Source organism: Oryctolagus cuniculus, chromosome 3, assembly GCF_964237555.1.
Source record: "Oryctolagus cuniculus chromosome 3, mOryCun1.1, whole genome shotgun sequence".
NCBI classification, from domain to species: domain Eukaryota; kingdom Metazoa; phylum Chordata; class Mammalia; order Lagomorpha; family Leporidae; genus Oryctolagus; species Oryctolagus cuniculus.
In genome coordinates this window covers 11,748,604-11,767,990 of record NC_091434.1, presented here as the reverse complement: position 1 = coordinate 11,767,990, position 19,387 = coordinate 11,748,604, and the positions used below count along the sequence as shown (strand labels likewise).

The 19,387-nt window shown below is 43.0% G+C and overlaps 1 protein-coding gene across 1 annotated transcript in view; it reads left to right on the top strand.

Moving 5' to 3' along the window:
• Positions 1-19,387, top strand: part of COL4A3 (collagen type IV alpha 3 chain) — a 153,291-nt gene that overhangs the window by 63,942 nt on the left and 69,962 nt on the right. Inside the window, exons 2-12 of the mRNA XM_051849085.2 lie at positions 5,598-5,633; positions 7,360-7,449; positions 11,456-11,500; positions 11,927-11,971; positions 12,781-12,843; positions 13,469-13,522; positions 14,274-14,300; positions 15,130-15,207; positions 17,121-17,183; positions 17,311-17,346; positions 19,261-19,302. Of these exons, the coding sequence (XP_051705045.2) occupies positions 5,598-5,633; positions 7,360-7,449; positions 11,456-11,500; positions 11,927-11,971; positions 12,781-12,843; positions 13,469-13,522; positions 14,274-14,300; positions 15,130-15,207; positions 17,121-17,183; positions 17,311-17,346; positions 19,261-19,302 (579 nt within the window). The remainder of the gene's footprint in view (positions 1-5,597; positions 5,634-7,359; positions 7,450-11,455; positions 11,501-11,926; positions 11,972-12,780; positions 12,844-13,468; positions 13,523-14,273; positions 14,301-15,129; positions 15,208-17,120; positions 17,184-17,310; positions 17,347-19,260; positions 19,303-19,387) is intronic.

Genomic DNA, 19,387 nt, shown 5'->3' with positions numbered 1-19,387 from the left:
GACATGGCCCTGAGCCAGGCTCTCTGCAGTGTCACCCGGGCAGGGCTCATTTCTAAGCAGGAGCTGAACAATTTCCAGAGAGCTGCCCTGGCTATCGTTTTTCATTCGTTCAATCAAACAGAACATCTACATGTCAGCAACATTGTCATCTACTCTGAAGTCCCAGTCAGCCTGCTGTGTGCATCCATGGGCAGGCCACGCCTTGCCAGTTTAAGTGAGAACTAAAGCTGGAACAGTGTCCAAGCTGCTCTGCTAACCCAGAGACTAGACAGTAGGCCCTGGAGCTCGTCCGTAGAGTGGACCACACACACGTGGATGAGGGGCTGGGTGTGGAGGAGTGGAGAGTACAGCACACTCTCCCCCAGGGACTGTGCACCTCACTCACTGCTGGGGGCTCCAGAACTCTCCAGGCCTTCTACCCAGTGAACCTCTCCAGCCTGCAGCCCCCACCCTGGTCTGTCAGCCTGTGCCTGCTCCAGCAAGGGGTTTTATGATGCCAAGTCGGTTTCCACTCTGATTTCTGCTAGTTGTGCTTATTATTTTTAATGAAAAATGCTATTCAATTAGGTGGGGCTTTTTTTTTTTTTTTTGGACAGGCAGAGTGGACAGTGAGAGAGAGAGATAGAGAGAAAGGTCTTCCTTTTTTCCATTCATTCACCCCCCAAATGGCCGCCACAGCCGGCGCACTGCGACCGGCGCACCGCACTGATCTGAAGCCAGGAGCCAGGTGCTTCTCCTGGTCTCCCATGCAGGTGCAGGGGCCAAGCACTTGGGCCATCCTCCACTGCCCTCCCTGGCCACAGCAGAGAGCTGGACTGGAAGAAGAGCAACCGGGACAGAATCTGGCATCCCGACCGGGACTAGAACCTGGGGTGCCAGCACCACAGGCAGAGGATTAACCTATTGAGCCATGGTGCCGGATTAGGATAGCATTTTAAAAGAGAAATACTAGGTTAATATCCATGAGGATGCTATACCCACATATTTTTAAGCAATTAACTAAAACACTAAATCTGAAAATTGCCAATGGCCACAATGTGCTGGTTAATTTAGCACAAATAGTGTTAACAACTTCAAATGTGGGCTCATTTCCAAAGAAGAGACCTGGACTGCCTCACACGATTGAAGAATTAATATGCATTCATATATTTTGCTTGAAATGAAATGTCTTGTGTTTATCTGCTTTTGTTTCTTCACCTCAACTAATTTTTTCAATTAACAAACCTTTTATCAAATTACTTCTACCTTAATGTGAAAACAAGCCACAATTCTTAAAGAAACTAAACATATTAGCCCTAAAGTTGAAGACATAAATTGAAGGATAATAATAAGAAAATCATGAAGTATAGTTCTGATAACAAAAAGGGAGAACCAAGTCACTGTGGCTGGTGATGGGAATCCAGACCAGGGAAGAAGGGACTCACTCAAGTTTGCGTCCAGATTCCTGCCCCCTACCCTGGTCTCTGGGGCCATCTGCATGGAGCCTAAGGCTTCTTGGAACTGTGAGAGCCACTTGGGGAGATCAGACCTCATGCACTGATTCCATGTTGAAAACGTGGATGGAGACAAAATCTCTGGTACAAAATGAAAGATTTGCTGAAAATTAAGCAGTTTTTTGTTTTCTGTGGTCATTAAGGGTCTTGTATAAAGCCGAAGCTCTTATTTAGAAACCAGTAAACTCAAGTTACTGGATGAAGGCTGATTTCTTAGTTTGAGGAATAATGTAATTGCATAAGAATATAGTTGCATACATGTAGTGTCATGTGTGCAGTCTACCTTTGAGTGCTGTTTTTCTATTCTGGGGGTTTAAAATTTTTCCAAAATAATTTTTAAATTTAAATTTTTAGAAGATTTTATTTATTTATTTAAGAGGTTGAGTTAAGACAGAGAGCGGGAGAGATAGAAAGAAAGGTCTTCCATCGACTGGTTTACTCCCTAAATGGCCACAACTGTTGGATCTGGGCCAATCTGAAGCCAGGAGCCAGGAGCTTCTTCCAGGTCTCCCACGAAGGTACAGGGACCCAAGGACTTGGGCCATCTTCCAATGCTTTGCCAGGCCATAGCAGAGAGCTGGATCAGAAGAGCAGCAGCTGAGGCTCAAACTGGCTCCCATATGGGATTCAGGCCCCGCAGACAGAGGCGTATGCTACTGTGCCACAGCATCAGCCCCTAAATTATTTTTGTTACTTTTCATTTGAGAGGCAGAGTCAGGGAGAAGGAAACAGAGGGAAGGAGACAGAGAGAGCACTCCCCAAATGCCTATGATGGCCAAGTTTGGGCCAGGCTGGAGCTGGCGCTGGGAACATACTTCAGATCTCTCACAGGGTTGGCAGGAACCCAATTAATTGAGCCATCAATGTGACCTCCTAGGATCTGCACTAGCAGGAGACTGGAGTCAGGAGCTGGGGGGATGTATCAATCCCAAGCACTCAAATGTGTGCTGTGGGCATCTAAACTTGCAGGCTAAAACACCCAGCCCCCCAAAAAAATCATTTTAAATCAAAGCAACTAGTAAGTAATTAGTCTTAGGATAGTTTCAACATGCATTATAATAGTCAAAGCCTCTAATTTTGTTCTTTGCTATTTCAACCATAGTCCATAATTCATACATACAGAAAACACCATAAGCATGATAGCCCAACAACAACAAATACCTTCAAATACAAGTCTAAATGGATATAAATAAACCATCAGCTGTTCGTACTGTTATTGTCCTGCCTGCTCAATCTACAAAGATTTGTTCGGGACATATTATATGCCAAGGACACCGATGTGAAAGACACTGAGTAATCCTTTTCTCATGGGACAGTCATCAGTTAGCACATGCATTAAATATACTCCTCAAATGGGGTGGGTGTTCAGCCTGGTAGTCAAGACGCTGGTTAAGACACCTGTAGCCATGTCAGAATACCTGGGTTTGTTACCCACCTCTGGCTCCTGACTCCAGCTTCCTGCTAATGTAGTTGGGTTCCTGCCTCCCATGTGGGAGACCTGGATTGAGTTCCTGGCATCTGGCTTCTACCCAGTGTCAGCCATCATGAGCATCTGCAGAGTAAAGCAGTAGATGGGAGATCTACCTATCTACCTCAAATTTAAATATATATGTGTGTGCATAGAAAGATAGATAGGGAGGGAGGGAGGAAGGGAGGAAAGGAGGAAGGAAGAAAAGTAAACCTGACCCAGTCTGGAGCAGATCAGGAGCACTTATTTGCTCAAGCTAAGATTGACATTTTTTCAGTAGCGTCTGGTAGGTAAAGCCTGTCCCATGGGCCCCATGGACAGGGGTTAGAGCGGTTAGAGACTTCCCAATCTGCTTCCTTCCCTGGCCACAGATGTGCACATTCCCTCTGGGGTGTGGCTTCTGGGAGTGAGGAGAGCTAGAGCTGCCTCCACATAGACTTGAGCACAAGACCCCTCAGCATCTCACCCAGCAGCCGATGCCCGCAAGTCTAAGACCTGGTCCCTCACTCCTGGGTCCTGCTGCCTCCTCCAGATGTTGTGTGGGGGCAGCATGCTGGTCCCTCCGCAGCGGGGACCAGTGGTCCATGTGGGCTGACACTTCCAGAACAAAAGCCCCCAGGAGCCCTCTCTTCCAGTGACCTTCATTTGAGATCAGTAACAAAAGCATACCCAAGAAGAAGGCACACATATCCAGCTAATTTCTTGGAATGACACAAGAAAGGGCATCATGAAGGAAAACAGAATCCATGTGCAAATCAGTGTCGCAAGGATGTTGTGTTCAGAAATATTTAGAAAATGAACTTGAGGCTGGCACTGTGGCACAGATTAAGCCTCTGCCTGGGTGCCGGATCGAGTCCCAGCTGCTCCACTTCCGATCCAGCTCACTGCCAATGCACCCAGGGGAACGCAGTGGAAGCTGTCTTAGGTGCTTGGACTCCTGCACTTTCATGGGAGACCGGAAGAAGCTCCTGTCTCCTGGCTTCAGATCAAGCCTGCTCTAGCCATTGCAGCCATTTGGAAAGTGAACCGGTAGATGGAAGATCTCTCTCTCTCTCTCTCTCTCTGTGTGTGTGTGTGTGTGTGTGTGTGTGTGTGTCTCCCTCTGCCTGTAACTCTGCCTCTCAAATAAATAAATAAATCTTTAAAAAATATTTCATTTCTTAAAAGAAAATGAGCTCAATCCTACAAAGACTAGAAATTAGAGCAGACAACAAACCCCGCTGGGGATCTTGTTAGCACAGGTTCCTAAGAACCCCCTCTGAGTCTCTGCTTGAGCGGATGGCACAGGTTTGAACATCTGCACTGCTAACAAGTTTCCAGAGGTCACTGATGTTGCAGCCCTGCACACCTATGCTTCGAGAACTGCTGCTTTAGTGGAGGTACTTAAGTACGTGATCGAAATGAACGTAAATGTTTAAACGTCCAGAAAGACAAGGTTAAAATACATCAAGCTGTGACTTAATGACCCCAACAGCTTGGAAGGTTTCAGTCTCTTCTGGATATCTGAATGCTTTGGGAGAGGACAGACTCTCCTCTGGCAGTTACTTCTCGTTCTACTCAGGTTCCTGCTACCTAAATGTGGTGAGGGCTCAAAATTGTCCTGCACACTTCAACTTGAACGGCACCAAAGCCTGCAGCCTGAGGCTGAGGAAACACAGTTAAAGTTTTGTTCAAATGGGTTTGTTTTCTTGGTTGCACAAACATTACACCCATGGCAATTTCTTGTTATTTTCACTACTAGCCAGCCAGCATATCTCATGGACTTACCCTGCTTCTGCTTGCCATTAATATATTTTTCTGAGGAAACAAACTAATTTTTAGTTAATATTAACCTACCTGAAGGAAAAAAAGTCAAGACAAGGATTAATATGTAATCATAGAAAATATCATGTGTGTCAAAACATTGAAAATGTACTACTTAAAGCTGTCTTTCTTTATTCCTTTGTTGACAAAGATTTTTAAATTGACATTCATTAAAGCAAGGATGTGCCCAGATGCACCAGGGTGCGCATGTGTCAAAGTGAAGCTCACAGATTAACTTTAATAAGAAATTTATTATTATTAGATTAATAATTATTAAAATTAAGTATCTTGATATTAGTATTAGTGAATTTGTTCTCCTTTAAGACACATAATGGGTGTTGGTCATCTTTTCTCGGTCCTGAACATTATTTCAGGAAAAGAAAACCTTAGAATCAGCTCTAGAAGAAATCACAAAAACATATCCAAGTAAGCTGCACACGTAAAGCACATGTGTAGATACGGATCATGCATCTGTGCACGTATCCACATAGCAACATCACATTGAAGCTAAGAACTTGACTATCTGAAACCACCTCTCACCCCCAGGAGCAGCGTTTCATATGGGTCTATGCATGTTATTTGGGAAAAAAAGGCAAGCTGACTTTGTGTTTTCCAACAATGCATGACTGAGGCTCCCCCAGCACACAGGGTCAGGCTCCTGGAATGGGAGGTCTGGCAGCTTCTGCCCCCTTTCTCTGGAGGTCTCCCCTCAACCTCCCAGCAGAGCCCAGCACCCAGGGGTCGAAGACAGACACGTGTGTTGGTACAGCCCGGTGATTCGCGACTTACTGAGCTGCTTCTCAACAAAGCCTTTTCTCTCCCCCTCTTCCCAGGGCCAGTGCTTCTGCCAGGGAGCCAAAGGGGACAAGGTAAGAGCAGAGCCCACGCTCACTGCTTCTCACTGCAGGGCCCAGGCCGTAGTTTGCACTGGCCTTGCGTCAGTAGCAGAAAGAGCAGCAGTTTGTTGTGCCATTCCCCACCCGCAGTTTTAAAGTCATTGTGTATAAACATTAACCTATTTTTTTTTTTTAAAAAAAAAAAAGTCCTCTAGGAAGTTTCTGATAGCTCGTATAAACACTGGCAGCTAAGTAACAACTCTCTCGATCTGGAAAGAGTAAGTGGCAGTTTAGTGAAATAGAAAGTTGATGAGAAGCCGCCGAGTGTGTACTATTTACAATATTGCTAAACACCAGAGAGGAAATGAAACCAGCTTGGTCCAGCCACTTTGACATAAAACAAACAGCCAAAGGCCTCAGCATTGTCCGGCAGCATTGGTGCCGGAGCGCCCCCTGGTGGCGGCATTCCGAAGCGGCACCCTGTTGGAGGCGGAGACGGAGCCGAGGCAAGTCGCTCTGCTGCAGGGTTGAAGAACAAAAGGCACGCCGTGAAATCTCATTAATTCGCTCCATTAACTTGCAATTTGTGATAATTAAGACAGGGCCAGAACTAAAGTTTTTCCTTTGTTTACAAAGCCCTTTCCTCAGAGACACTAATTAAGTGTTTAACAATATCGAAGGGTGACTATGTGAAAGTATTTTTAAGAGAACATATTGAAGCTCTTTAAAACAATTTTTGTATGCTCTTTCTGTCAATTATAATTATTACATTAATTTTGAGTTATTTAATAGTTCACACTGATTTAGGCTTTTTCCTGAAGCTGTGAGTGGAATGCCTTCAGATTCACATTAGAAAGCCCTGCTCTGCAGTTCATCTGGCACCAGGAAGCATTTATTGAGTCCCACGTATTCCCAGGATGCCATTCCGGTGCAAACGAAAGTATCTGAGTAGTGAGGAGGTCTAGCTTCCTTTATTCCTCTTGTTATTGTGTGTGCACACACACCCAGAGGAAAAGAGCCGACTTGATCTCTTTTTTTTTTTTCTTTTTCATTTGCCAGTTGTGTCACTAAACTGACAGAATCAGCCAGTGGCCTTTGTTGATAAAGAGTAATCCCAGGATACACATCCTCGGGAGGACTATTTGTTGGCAGGACTGTATCAACCATTGGGCCAAGAGTACTTTGACACACTGTACCAGGGACTTCCTCATAATATCATCATCTAAAAACTATTTCATTCACCCGTGATATCTCTCCTGCATCTCCTACATGAAGGGCAGATTACATTACTAATTCCTGTGTAATCAGGAAAGGCTTAGAACTCATACCCTGCATCGCGTGGCTCCTTGGAAGCTGTGTAGCAATTATGCACACTCCCAAAACACATTCTCATCTCTCTCTGTCCCTCAGCAAACACACTCCACTAATCTGGGTTGTTCTAACTGGCTCTTCCCCCTAGTTCTGGATTCCTTCTCTTTTAACCTCTGTCCTGCAAAGCTCCACCATAGGGGAAAGAGTAGAGTTTCTGCAAGACCAAGGGCCAGCACTTTGCAGCCGAAAGATAAATTCTGACAACTGATCATTTTCCAGGTGCCTATGCACACACTACTGAGCACCACTTATTATTTCTAATCCAAGAAAGAAACAAGGAAAAACGTCTTTGCAAAGTCATAGAGAAGAGAATACAATGGTTATAGATGTGTTTATTGTTGGGTGGTGGCTGTTCTGTGTGTTTCTTTGTTTGCTTTGGTTTCAACAGGGGGAGAAAGGTTTTCCTGGACCCCCTGGTTCTCCTGGCCAGAAAGGATTCCCAGGTCCTGAAGGCTTGCCCGGACCCCAGGGACTCAAGGTATGTCATCCTGTAAGCTTGGGAAATCCCCAGCCCACGTAACTTCTTTCTGCTCACCCCATGGGCTGCCGAGGACCTACAGAGAACTGCACATCTTGACCAACTGGTGTGTGCATGGCAAATTCCTGCTCTCTGACCATCGCCAGGCCCTCAGAACAGCATGCTATTCCAAGACTTGCAAGCAATCATCACTATCTTTAAGCTCAGTACTCAGACCCCTTCCCCACTGCCATCTACAGTATCGACACCTGCTGCTGCCTTCCTTTCTCCAACACGAGAGGAGAGCTCGTCTCACCTTCCATTTAAGACCTGCCCATCCACCTGTACTTGGATCATTAGGATTCTTAGTGGACCTTGTTTCAGGTGTCTCTCCTCCCTGGCCACACATCCCCACTTTCCTTTTGATGTTGCCATTTCTTTTTCAGTCCTTAAATGTGCAAATAATTCCCCATACTATAAAACTTTCTCTAAGTCTTTTAGATCCTGCAACCAAAGGATTGCCAACCTCTCCTTTCTTGGGCAAGTTTCTTAAAAGAACAGCTGTACAGCCTCCCTAGAGTTCACCTCCTGCTTTCTCCTTGGCCAGGGATAATTTGCCTTCTGCTTCTCTCCACTCCTGTCTTCTTAATGAAGATTGATCACCAGTGACCTTCACACAGCCAATGACAACAGATATCTCTGAGCTGAACTCCCTCTGCTAAGTTTTGAACTGTGTGGGTTCAAAAACATAGCCTTTGTGTTGTTTTAAAATAATGGCTTTGTCTGTCTGTATTCCTGGGATGCTCCTTTCCCTGCCTCTCCCTCCCTATCTCCTCAGTGCTCCCTTTCTTCATTAGTTCCTCTTTCTTGTCTGGTCTCATAAACGTCTGGGCTTCCAAGGTTTTTACAGAGCCTGCTGCCCTGTTAGCTCATCATCCATTTTTATCCTAAAGGGCTTTGTTGAAATAAATACCCTGGAGAATTTACTAGAGAACTGCATAACCACTAGATTTGCTGATTGCTCTTTCCTGCTGAGGATGTCCCCTACACTTCACCCAGGCATGCACGTTTGCTCCCCTGACTGCCGCCCTGCAGCAAGCTATAAACTAACTAGCAAACTGAAAGATAATTATAAGCCATCTAAGTACTGTCTTTTTAAAACCCTGGAGTGCATTGGAATATATGTTACAGGAATATCTAGAATATTTAAATGATAACCAAAGTCAAAGTACTCTATATTTACTCTGTGCCAGGCACTGGGCCATTTATTCCACAGTGTATCTCATTTAGTCTTCACATTGATCCCTTAAATCATGACTAAGTTGTCTTACAACACAGTTCCCATTGGTATTCATTTTACAGATGAGGAAACTGACACTCAGAACACATCATTTGTCCTGGGACACACAGCTAATTGATAGCAAAATCAGTGTTTAACCTGGTTTTGTATTGTGTGTTGGTGGGGGAATGCGGTTCTTCTCATACCCAACAATTCTCCATTTTTCTGGAGAAATTGCAGGGGATTTGAGCTCTATGTCAGCAACTGGAGTCAAAGACAATATTACAGCAAAAGGGGACCCTTGCACTCCAGTCACTCAGGAAATTAGAAGAGTTTTAGGAGTTTTGTGCCAACCTCCAAGGCAGGCACCAAATACGTATTTCTTATTAGGTCGCATGTATGATACCAGAATCAGACTCTTGCAACCAATAAAATAAATCCACACCTACAGTTTATAGCAAAAATGCAAATGCTTGCTGTTTTCCAGTAATTTTACCATTTCCATTTCCATCATATTCCTGTTGTGTCCTCTTCCTCCATTTCTTCTCCCTATCCTAATTCTGAAAAAGTCATTTGAATTCTAGCCAGGATCTGAACATTTCATTGAATTCCTCTGGGGCTGATGTTCCTCCACTTCTCTGGGAGAATGAGGTTGTCACTCAGCTCTGGATTTTTTTTTTTTTTGAATTTTTTTTTTTATCTTTTATTTAATGAATATAAATTTCCAAAGTACGACTCATGGGTTACAATGGCTTCCCCCCCCATACCGTCCCTCCCACCAACAACCCTCCCCTTTCCCACTCCCTCTCCCCTTCCATTCACATCAAGATTCATTTTCGATTATCTTAATGTACAGAAGATCAGCTTAGTATACCTTAAGTAAGTATTTCAACAGTTTGCTCCCACACAGAAACATAAAGTGAAAAATAATAGATGATTTTTTTAAAATGATGATGAAATCAGATCAGACCTATTGTCATGTTTAATCCCAGTGAGAGTCAAGTTGGGAATTGAAAATTTCTTTCTTTTTTTTTTTTTTTTTTTTTACAGAAGATCAGTTTAGTGTACATTAAGTAAAGATTTCAGTCGTTTGCACCCCCATAGAAACACAAAGTGAAATATACTGTTTGAGTACTCGTTATAGCATTAAGCCTCAGTGTACAGCACGTTAAGGACCGAGATCCTACATGAGGAGTAAGTGCACAGTGACTCCTGTTGTTGACTTTACCAATTGACACTCCTGTTTATGGCATCAGTAATCTCCCTATGCACCAGTTATGAGTTTCCAAGGCTATGGAAGCCCCTTGAGTTCTCCGACTCTTATCTTGTTTAGACACGGTCATAGTCAAAGTGGAGGTTCTCTCCTCCCTTCAGAGAAAGGCACCTCCCTCTTTGAAGACCTGTTCTTTCCACTGGGATCTCACTCACAGAGGTCTTTTTGCCAGAGTGTCTTGGCTTTCCATGCCTGAAATACTCTCATGGGCTTTTCAGCCAGATCCGAGTGCCTTTAGGGCTGATTCTGAGGCCAGAGTTCAGCTCTGGATTTAAACCAGCCTAATGCCAACTCCTTCCATTTTATTTCATTCTCTGCACCCCACTCTGCTTGGTCCCCACCAGCCTTTCTTTAGGATACAGCAATACATGAAAAGAATAGTTGTAAGCACACAATGCTTAATACGGATTATATGATACACAAGCACTCCATACAATTAATCCACAATATCTCTGTGCTGTGTTGTCCCGGGCTCGTATTTTAATGTAGAGTTTATAGACACAGCCACAAAGATAATTTGACCAAGGGCAAACAATTAGAGGATATGAAAATCTGAGGAAAAAGGTGTTTCAGATTTATAAGCTTCCTATCTAAAGTCAGTTTCTGCATGAGAAAATTTACATTGGGAAGCAAAATCCGCAAGCCATTCTTCTGCCTTCTGCATAGCACAGATAGCCTCCTGCAGAGAAGGGAATGGCCTTGAACATGACCATGCTCCCAGGAATTTCACTTCAGACAGAATAGGCTGACTTTGGTTGGCCTTGACTGTCCAATCTCAGAAGACTAACAATCTTTTTCTCAAATAATGAAAATACCAAACCACACTGAAACTCTCTGGAATGATAAAAACAGCTGTTGGACAAAGGAACTTTTATATCACATGGCCGAGTTAAAACAATCCATTTAAGGTTATCCTCTAAGAAATAGGGTCTCAAAGCCACATCCATTATGTGTTGAAAGCAAGTTTATCTCTGGTTCAGGCAATCCTACTTTCTATTTATTTGCTTATGCACATCGGATACATTTTATTTCATAAAGTGTTTCTTATGGGCAGAAACGTTGGTTGCCATTCTTGTCTGCCACTGTCATTGTGTTATCTGTCCTTATCAGACCTCAGCAGCTGTCTGGCTAATGTGGGGCTTTTACAGCAGTGCTTTGTAGATTTTAATGTGCAGAAGAACCACCTGCATTATGTTGACATGCAGATTGGAATCCGTAGACCTGGGAGGTTGGTGGTGGGGCAGGAGGGAGAGGTAAGACTGCACTTATAACAAACTCTCAGTAAGGGTTTGAGTGAATGTTTGGTTTGCCTTTTCTGAGAAATATTTTAGCTCCCGAGAAACAAGCCAACAATTAAACCTTATTGACAATGAAATAACCACAGCAGTGTATGACTAAGACTGGAAAGTTGAATGTATGTCTTAGGTCAAATACATTTCATGGCATTTATCTTTTCTTTTCTCACTTGGGTCTAGGGCTCTCCAGGACTTCCAGGACTCACTGGTCCCAAAGGTGTGAGGGTTAGTAATCCAACCAGTCCATCGGGATTGTTTGATGAATATTCTTCTTCTTCTAAAACAATCAACAAATATCAGAAAGGATTACGTTGTGTGTGATTCCATAGATGAAGAACAGGTTAAATTAACATGCAATGGCAGAAGTCAAAATAATGGTTACCATGTTGGAAGCAGGTGCCAATTGACTCGGAAAGGGTATGGGGGAATCTTCTGGGGCGGTGGAGGTGCTGTGTTTGGGTGGTAATAATATTGCAAAAATCTTTGTTAAGCTGCTCACAAAAGGGGGAGCACTTTACTCATGCAAAGTATGCCTTAAAACTATATCCCTCAAAGCCAGAAACAACTGTAATAACCTCTTCTTAAAATTCCATGAATGTGAGATTTTAAAGTGTTTTTCTCGCCACCCCCTCCTTTTTTATGTATCTCCAGGGAGTAACTGGATTACCAGGATTTTCAGGTCCTCCTGGACTTCCAGTAAGTTATGGGAAAAACTTAAATGTAAATTCATCTTAATAAAAGTGTTAAAACAATAAATCTGCGAGTGGGGGTGGGAGGGTGGGTATGCTGGGAAGAATCACTATATTCCTAAAGTTGTACCTATGAAATTTAGACTCATTAAATAAAAGGTTTCTTTGGGGGAGGGGGAGCAATAGCACAAGGGAATATCTATGTATGTATCATGTGAACACAATGGCATTGCAAAAATCACATATTATACTCGAGTTTGGATTTGCATGACAGCTGAGTTAGATCCTATTTCCTGAAATAGAACAGGATAGGGTAAAATAGTTAGGATAGGATAGGGAGTAGGGTAGGACAGGACAGGGAAGGATGAGGTAGATGTTAAGATAGAGTTGGGTAGGATGGGCTGGGTAGGATAGGGTAGGGTAGGGTAGGGTAGTACAGAATGCAATAGAATGACTTTTTAATACATAGACTCATAAGGTGACCTCTGTGCACACTCCCTCCCTTGCTTTTCCCTTTCCTTCTCCCTGGTTAAAAGCAGCAGGTTAAGATACTTTATGTCACATAGAAAAGCCTTTTGTTTTATGCAAATTACACACCTCTTGCTTCATAAGTCTTCCTCTTAGTTGGCTTGTTTTGTTCACTGTGTTATTAAAATTATATCTAAACCCATAATTTAAATTGACTCCTTAACTATTTATGCAGCCAGCTGAACTTTGGCTGCTATCAGATTGGTCCGTTTCCCTGTTCTTGGCTGTTTCTGCCTCCATCAGGGCCTTGTGACTGTGCCTCGTCCTTGAGATTCACTCTCTTTCCAGGGCACCCCGGGCAATGCTGGGCCTTATGGACTTGTTGGTGTACCAGGATGCAATGGTTCTAAGGTAAGCACTGTGCACACTGAAGATGATTGCTCAGTGCCCTGCTGGAAAAACAAATCAAGTCGCAGTGAGTTAGAAATAGGCTTTCCTGGAAAGATTGGAACCAACAATGTGATTTTGAACCCGAAACTGTCACAGTTTCTTTCTCCCTATTCTTTGCTTTCTAATGTTTTTAAAGGAAGTTCTCCCTTGTCCTCCCACAGGGAGGGGGCAGGGAGCTGGTTATTTTCACTGGAGGTTGTGCAAAATTAGTGTCTGGAAAGGGATGACTGGCCTTTTCAAGGTTCACTCACCTCCTTTTGTTCTCCAACTGTGCTCTCCTTTTCCCCTAGAATGGTGGCCATGAATGAACTAATTACTAAAGCTTTAAGGAAGCAGCAATTAAAAAGTTCTTGGCACAATTAGACTTTGCCATTTATGCACAATTTGAGAAACAGTAGGTTCTAATCCTGTTTTCAATTAAGATAACCATTTTCTGGCCTTCAGCCTCATGACCCAGTAGCCACAAGGAATTTGGGTTACTTTGCTTAGATTTATCACTGCAAGGTTGGAAGAGAGAAACAGGGAAGACATCGGAAGAGCTGTTCTGAACAACTAGGAAAAAGGACAAACTTTGTGTATCTTCCAGGGTGAGCAAGGCTTCCCAGGACTTCCAGGTACACCAGGCTACCCAGGGGTCCCGGTAAGTTTGCATTTCTAATTCCTCATCAGAGACAAAGTAGAGATGAAAGTAGTCTGTTCCATAAGGCCATGTACACAAATCTTTCGTGACCTTGGGGAAGACTGGGGAGCCAATAGGAGACAGTCAGCTAATAGGTAGGGCATGATTAAATACATTTACAAGTCCAGGTTTATATTTGGAGATTTTGTTTTGCTTTTGAGGTATCTAGACAGAGACACATAATAGGCAGCTGGATTTGCTCAGAAGAAAGGCCCAGTTTCTTGTTGATTCGGAGAGTGAGGAGGCAAGGGGTTCCGAGCTAAGACTTAGGTCAAGGAGAATGAGGAGCAGCCCCAGCAACAGAAAGAAAACCAGGAGGGGTAGAGTATGGAAGCTAGGAAAGATATGTTCCAGAGAAGAGAGCACCAGACAGCTGCCTAATGCTGACCAGAAGTCCAATAACATGAAGACTGACTTTTGGCTTTGGCTTTTGAAACATCAAAGTCATTGCTGACCTTAGCAGGGAATGGAATGGAGGCAGGAGGCAGATTTGGAACAGAAAACAAGTGGGAGATGAACAGGGTGGGAAGTTTACAGGTGCAATGAAAGAAGAGGATTGGAGAGGAGAAAATTGCTTGGCTCAAAGGACAGGTTTGAGCCTGTCTAAAAGCCGGTGGGAAACACTGGGCGGGGAGAGGGGGCAGAATAGCAGAAAGTAGAAGTACGTGCATCTGATTTGCCTGTAGTTGCTAATATGCTGCTTTTTTCCTAGGGTGCTGCTGGCCTGAAAGGACAAAAGGTACGTTGTTTGTGGAATATTCTTACTGAAAATCTCTAGCTGTACATACGAAATGGACTTGTGTCAAATAATGAGACATGAGGGTAGGCGTTTGGCCTAGTGGTTAATGATACCTGTGTCCCATATCAGAGTGCCTGGGTGTAAGCCCAGCTCTGCTTCCAATTCCAGCTTTCTGCTGAGGTGCACCCTAGAGGGAAGCAGTAATGACTCGAATATCTGGGTCCCTGCCACTTACATCGGGGGCCTGGATGGAGCTCCCCACTCCCAGCTTCAGGCCTGTCCCATACTATGAGCATTTAGGGAGTGACCCAGCAGTGGGCTCTCTCAAAGTCCCTCTCTGTCTCCCAAGTAAAGAAAGAAAATTTCCTAACAAGTAATGAGATCTCAGCCATTATAAATCAGATCTCATGATCCATGACTTACTAGCTCAGAGGCCACAGTAGCTGGGACAGGACATGCATCCCTGTTGAACAGCCTCTAGGTCTTATGTCATCCCTCAGGGAAATGGGCCCAGGAGGAAAGATGCGACGTCATGGTCAGGGCCCCACCTTCTAAGTCCAGCTTTGCCACCACCTTTGGTCTGTCGGGAGATGCTTGATGATCCCTGTGTCACTCCCCCTCTACAGTGCATCTTCAGTTTTTAGGAAATCCAAAAGTGCTTTGAATTCTTCAGGATGAAATAACAAAAGCTCCTAAATCTTTCTCTCGGTATTTATCCTGGAAATCATTTTTATCCTTGAAGCAGTGTGACTTCAACAAGTATTTAAAGGGCTTTTTGAAAATAGAATATCATGACTGATGATGACTGCTGAGCTTCTTTATTTTTAAGGGTGCTCCTGCTAAAGGAGAAGATATAGAACTTGGTGGAAAAGGGGACCCTGGGTTGCCAGGAATGCCAGGATTTCAGGTACTGCCCTTCCAAGAAAGGCTCCCCCTCTGTCTCCATCTCTATCATCTCCATCTTTCATTTACCCCATTCCCTGCTGTTCTGTTTCTCACTCTTAAGAAAATTTTAATAGAAATACATATTTGTGGTATTAGGTCTGCCTCCTTTCATTCTGAAACATTCATCTTATAACAAACTGTATGTTCTGTCCTTTGCAACAAAGTGGATACAACTGGAGACCGTTGCGCTTGGTGAAATAAGCCTGTCCCAAAAAAGACTAGTATTTTCCCTAGTTTGTGGTAACCAATATACAGAGTACAAAAAAGTAATGTATGTGAGCAAAATTGACATTATAAGATTTGATTAATTTTATAGCCCTTATCTATACTCTTGAGAAACAGAGGTTTTTCTACTTAGGACCTGTTGAATTATTTATTACGTGCATGGTTAAGCTTTTAAATATAAAGAAAATTGAAAGTATGTCATTGTAAAAATTTAAAAGAAAAATAAAAGGAGGAGGAGGGAGGGTAGGAGTGAGGAAGGGTATGATGGGAAGTATCATTATGCTCTTAAAACTGTAAATATGAAATACATGCAATTTGTTCCATATTTTTTTTAAGTTGAAAAAAAGAAATTGCATGATGATGATATTTGAGCGTGATTTTGTGTGTATATCTTTTAAGTTCTTCCTAAGTCTTAGTCACCCAGGCCTCCCTGAGTCTAAGAAGGAGTCTGTAATCTGTTAAAATTGAGCATGAGTTTGTATTAAACAATGAATGTCGTTGAAAACTTTAATGTTAAACCACAGCCCTATTTTAAAATTTTCATGCCAGTCCACAAAAGGGCTTTATTTAAGCACAACCTTCTCCCATTGAATAGTTTGCCTTACTGACCTCTCTGTGTGAGGGTTACCCAGAATGGGTAAAAAGAAATACAACTACCTTTGGGGCTGTGCATACTTTATTTTGCAATTTAAAGGGATCCTCTGACTCCACAAGGACTAATTTCCAGGTTAATTAACCAGGAAATATTTCACTTAGTTCAGAACTTAGGTTAGAGATTGGGTATTTTCCTGATGAGAGTTTGAGTTGAGGTTGTTGAGCTATACGGCGTGAACCAGGTTAACTCAGGATGAGTGTGGAAGTCAGATGGGGCTCTGGAAGTTGTAAAAGAGCAATGCAGTAAGAAGCCATTATAGGCTTCTGAGAAAAGATTCTAAAAAGATTCCTGGCTTTTTTGCCTAGGGAACATGTAAGTGTTCAATGGTGAAAGCAGGGAATCTAGTAACCGGGTATAGTAGTAGTCTGAGATATTTAGACGTTTATTTATTGTCATTTATTTACTAGTCATTGTAATAGTGCTGAACATAAAGTAATGTACATTCATTTATAAAAGGAATATTGGTTATGTGCTGGATTATTAACTCTGTAGTACGTTAGACAGTAACAAGTGCTAAGGAGATAAAATAATGCCGGGAAGGTAGATTACAGCTTTGGACAGGCAAAGACCTAAGGGGTAGGATAACAATTTCATAAAGATAGTAAAGAAAGATAAGGTGAGTCACGGAGTTATCTGGGGAAAGAGGATTGTAGGCATGGGAAGGACAGGCAGATTGCCCTAAGTTAGACCAGGTATATCCAAAAAACAGAGAGGGACAGAGGGAGAAGAAGGGAGAGAGAGAGCAAGAAGCAAAATGTCAAAAACTTCTGAGGGAAGCACCTACTCTGCTCAGTTTCCTGGCAACAGACTTACCAGGATGGTTCTGGCAACGTTACACAAGCAGCACACATTCTGGTATTGAATGTCATTGACCGCAGCCGCTTGGAAGGGAGGTGGTATGCGCTTCTGATTTTATTGAAATATTTTAAAGCATTTAATTCTTTTTAAGGGAGAAATAAATTTAAGCTGACTCTTCTTTTCCTCTTCATTTAAAGGGTTTCCCAGGCCCTGCAGGTTTTCCTGGGCCTGTTGGCCCACCTGGCCCTCCAGGATTCTTTGTGAGTATGAATGAAGTCACCATGGCTATGGACTATGTAAACTAATTAGTTCCAACAAAAAGTATTTCAAAGACATTTCTGGCTGGGTAGTTTTCCTGTTATAATTTTAATTTGTGGGTTTTTCCAGGGTCTTCCCGGAGTCACAGGACCTAGAGGACCTAAGGTAGATCCCAGTTTACGTGTTGTATCCACGTGAACCTCCTAACCCTCATGGCCCTGTTCATGTGAGTCCCTGTCAAGGATTCCCAGCCAGGAAGGCGTGTGGCTGGCAGCTCTTGCATCTTCTTTCCCAGTACTGCACTAACTTGATCTCTAATAAAAAGACTTAAGGAGAAGGAAAAGGCAAGGATTCCCAATCTGTAGATTTTCCATTGCTGATGGCCTTACTGGTCAACCCATGCTTTATGCTATAAATTTTGAAAAAGATTGATTTATTTATTTGAAAGGCAGAGCTGAGAAAGAGAAAGAGAGGGGGAGAGAGAGAGAGAGAGAGAGAGAGAGAAATTCCAACCACTGGTTCACTCCCCAAATGGCCACAATGGCTGGAGCCAGGAGCCAGGAGCCAGGAACTTCCTCTGGGTCTCTCTCATGGATTTCAGGGGCCTAAGGACTTGAGCCATACTCCACTGCCTTCCCAGGCACATCATCAGGGAGCTGGATAGGAAGTGAAGCTGCCAGGACTTGAACCAATGCCCATATGAAATGCCAGCATCACAGGTGGTGGCTATACCCACTATGCCACAATGCCAGCTCCTGATACAAATTTTTGTAATGTGCTGCTTCACAAAATCTTCCAAAATGACTATGCGTGCTCAATAAATGGGTTCAGTATGTGCTTTTATTAAAAAAGGCCCAATTGTTGGTTTAAGGGTAAAAAAGGTTGAAGGAGGCAGAGCCCCACTAGGAAACTAATATTAAGCATAGTGTGTCTGACTTAGTATTAAGTTGCCTCATGTGTAGTGTAATTCCCCAAGTGTTTGCACATTTATTATTTTGTTGATGGACATACATGCACATATATACCCTGGGAAGCATGATAGGTTCAGATTAAATGAATTATCCAATAGATAGTAAATGGAAGAGCTGAGGTTTAAAATCTTTGGATTCTTCTACACTTTTTTGGGCTAATGAAGGAAAATCTGCATAATGAAGAGCATGAAAGAAAAGATATTACTTAACATGATGGATTGGCCATAGTCACTGGAGATAAGCAAAATAACACTAGACTTATGGCACTAAGTTACTAGCGAAGTCAAGTAGCTGGAATTCTAGCTTCTCTGTTTTTTAACTTCAAAATCATGATGTTCTTATTTTTAAGAAAAAATATATATTAGAGTGTGAAGTAGGCAGTTAAGGAAAGCAGGAGGTTATGTAGCCATCATTAAGTTAGGCAGCCAGCACAGTAGTAGTACAATCAGAAAATATCCTCTGAGCTGGGTCCCTTCCGCACCCCACACCACCTCATGTCATCATTTGCTATCTTAAGCAAAATATTAAGCTTCTCTTAAGCATTCTGTACCTCAAGAACTCTACCTCTTTAAGAAACATATTGCTGTTTTTCTCTAAGAAACAGATAATGGGGCCAACGCTATGGCGTAATGGGCTGAGCCTCTGCCTGCAGCACTGGCATCCTGTATGGGCACTGGTTTGTGTCTCAGCTGCTCCTCTTCCAATCCAGCTCTCTGGTGTGGCCTGGGAAGGCAGAGAAAGATGGCCCAAGTGCTTGGACCCCTGCACCTATGCGGGAGACCTGGAGGAAACTCCTGGCTCCTGACTTTGGACCAGCCCAGCTCTGGCTATTGTGGCCATTTGGGGAGTGAACCAGCGTATGGAAGATCTCTCTCTCTCTTGCTCACTCTCTCTCTCTCTCTCTCTCTCTCTCTTCCCCTCACTCCTGCTCTCTGTCTGTAGCTCTATCTCTCAAATAAATAAATAAAATGTTTTAAAAAACAGATAAAATAACTTTTGCAATTTTAAAATTAAGATTAAAATATGAATGTTCAGTTACAAATACTGGAATTATAATGAGTTTAGACTATTCTTTCTTTAAATAATTTGGTTTTGTTTTTTCGTACAGGGTCACATGGGTGATAGTGTGATAGGACAAAAAGGCGATCAGGTAATGTAAATACCATGGTTTATTAGCACAGAAAAAATTTTTTTAGTTCCGTAGCATATCAGCCCACACCAGTCAAGCTGAGATG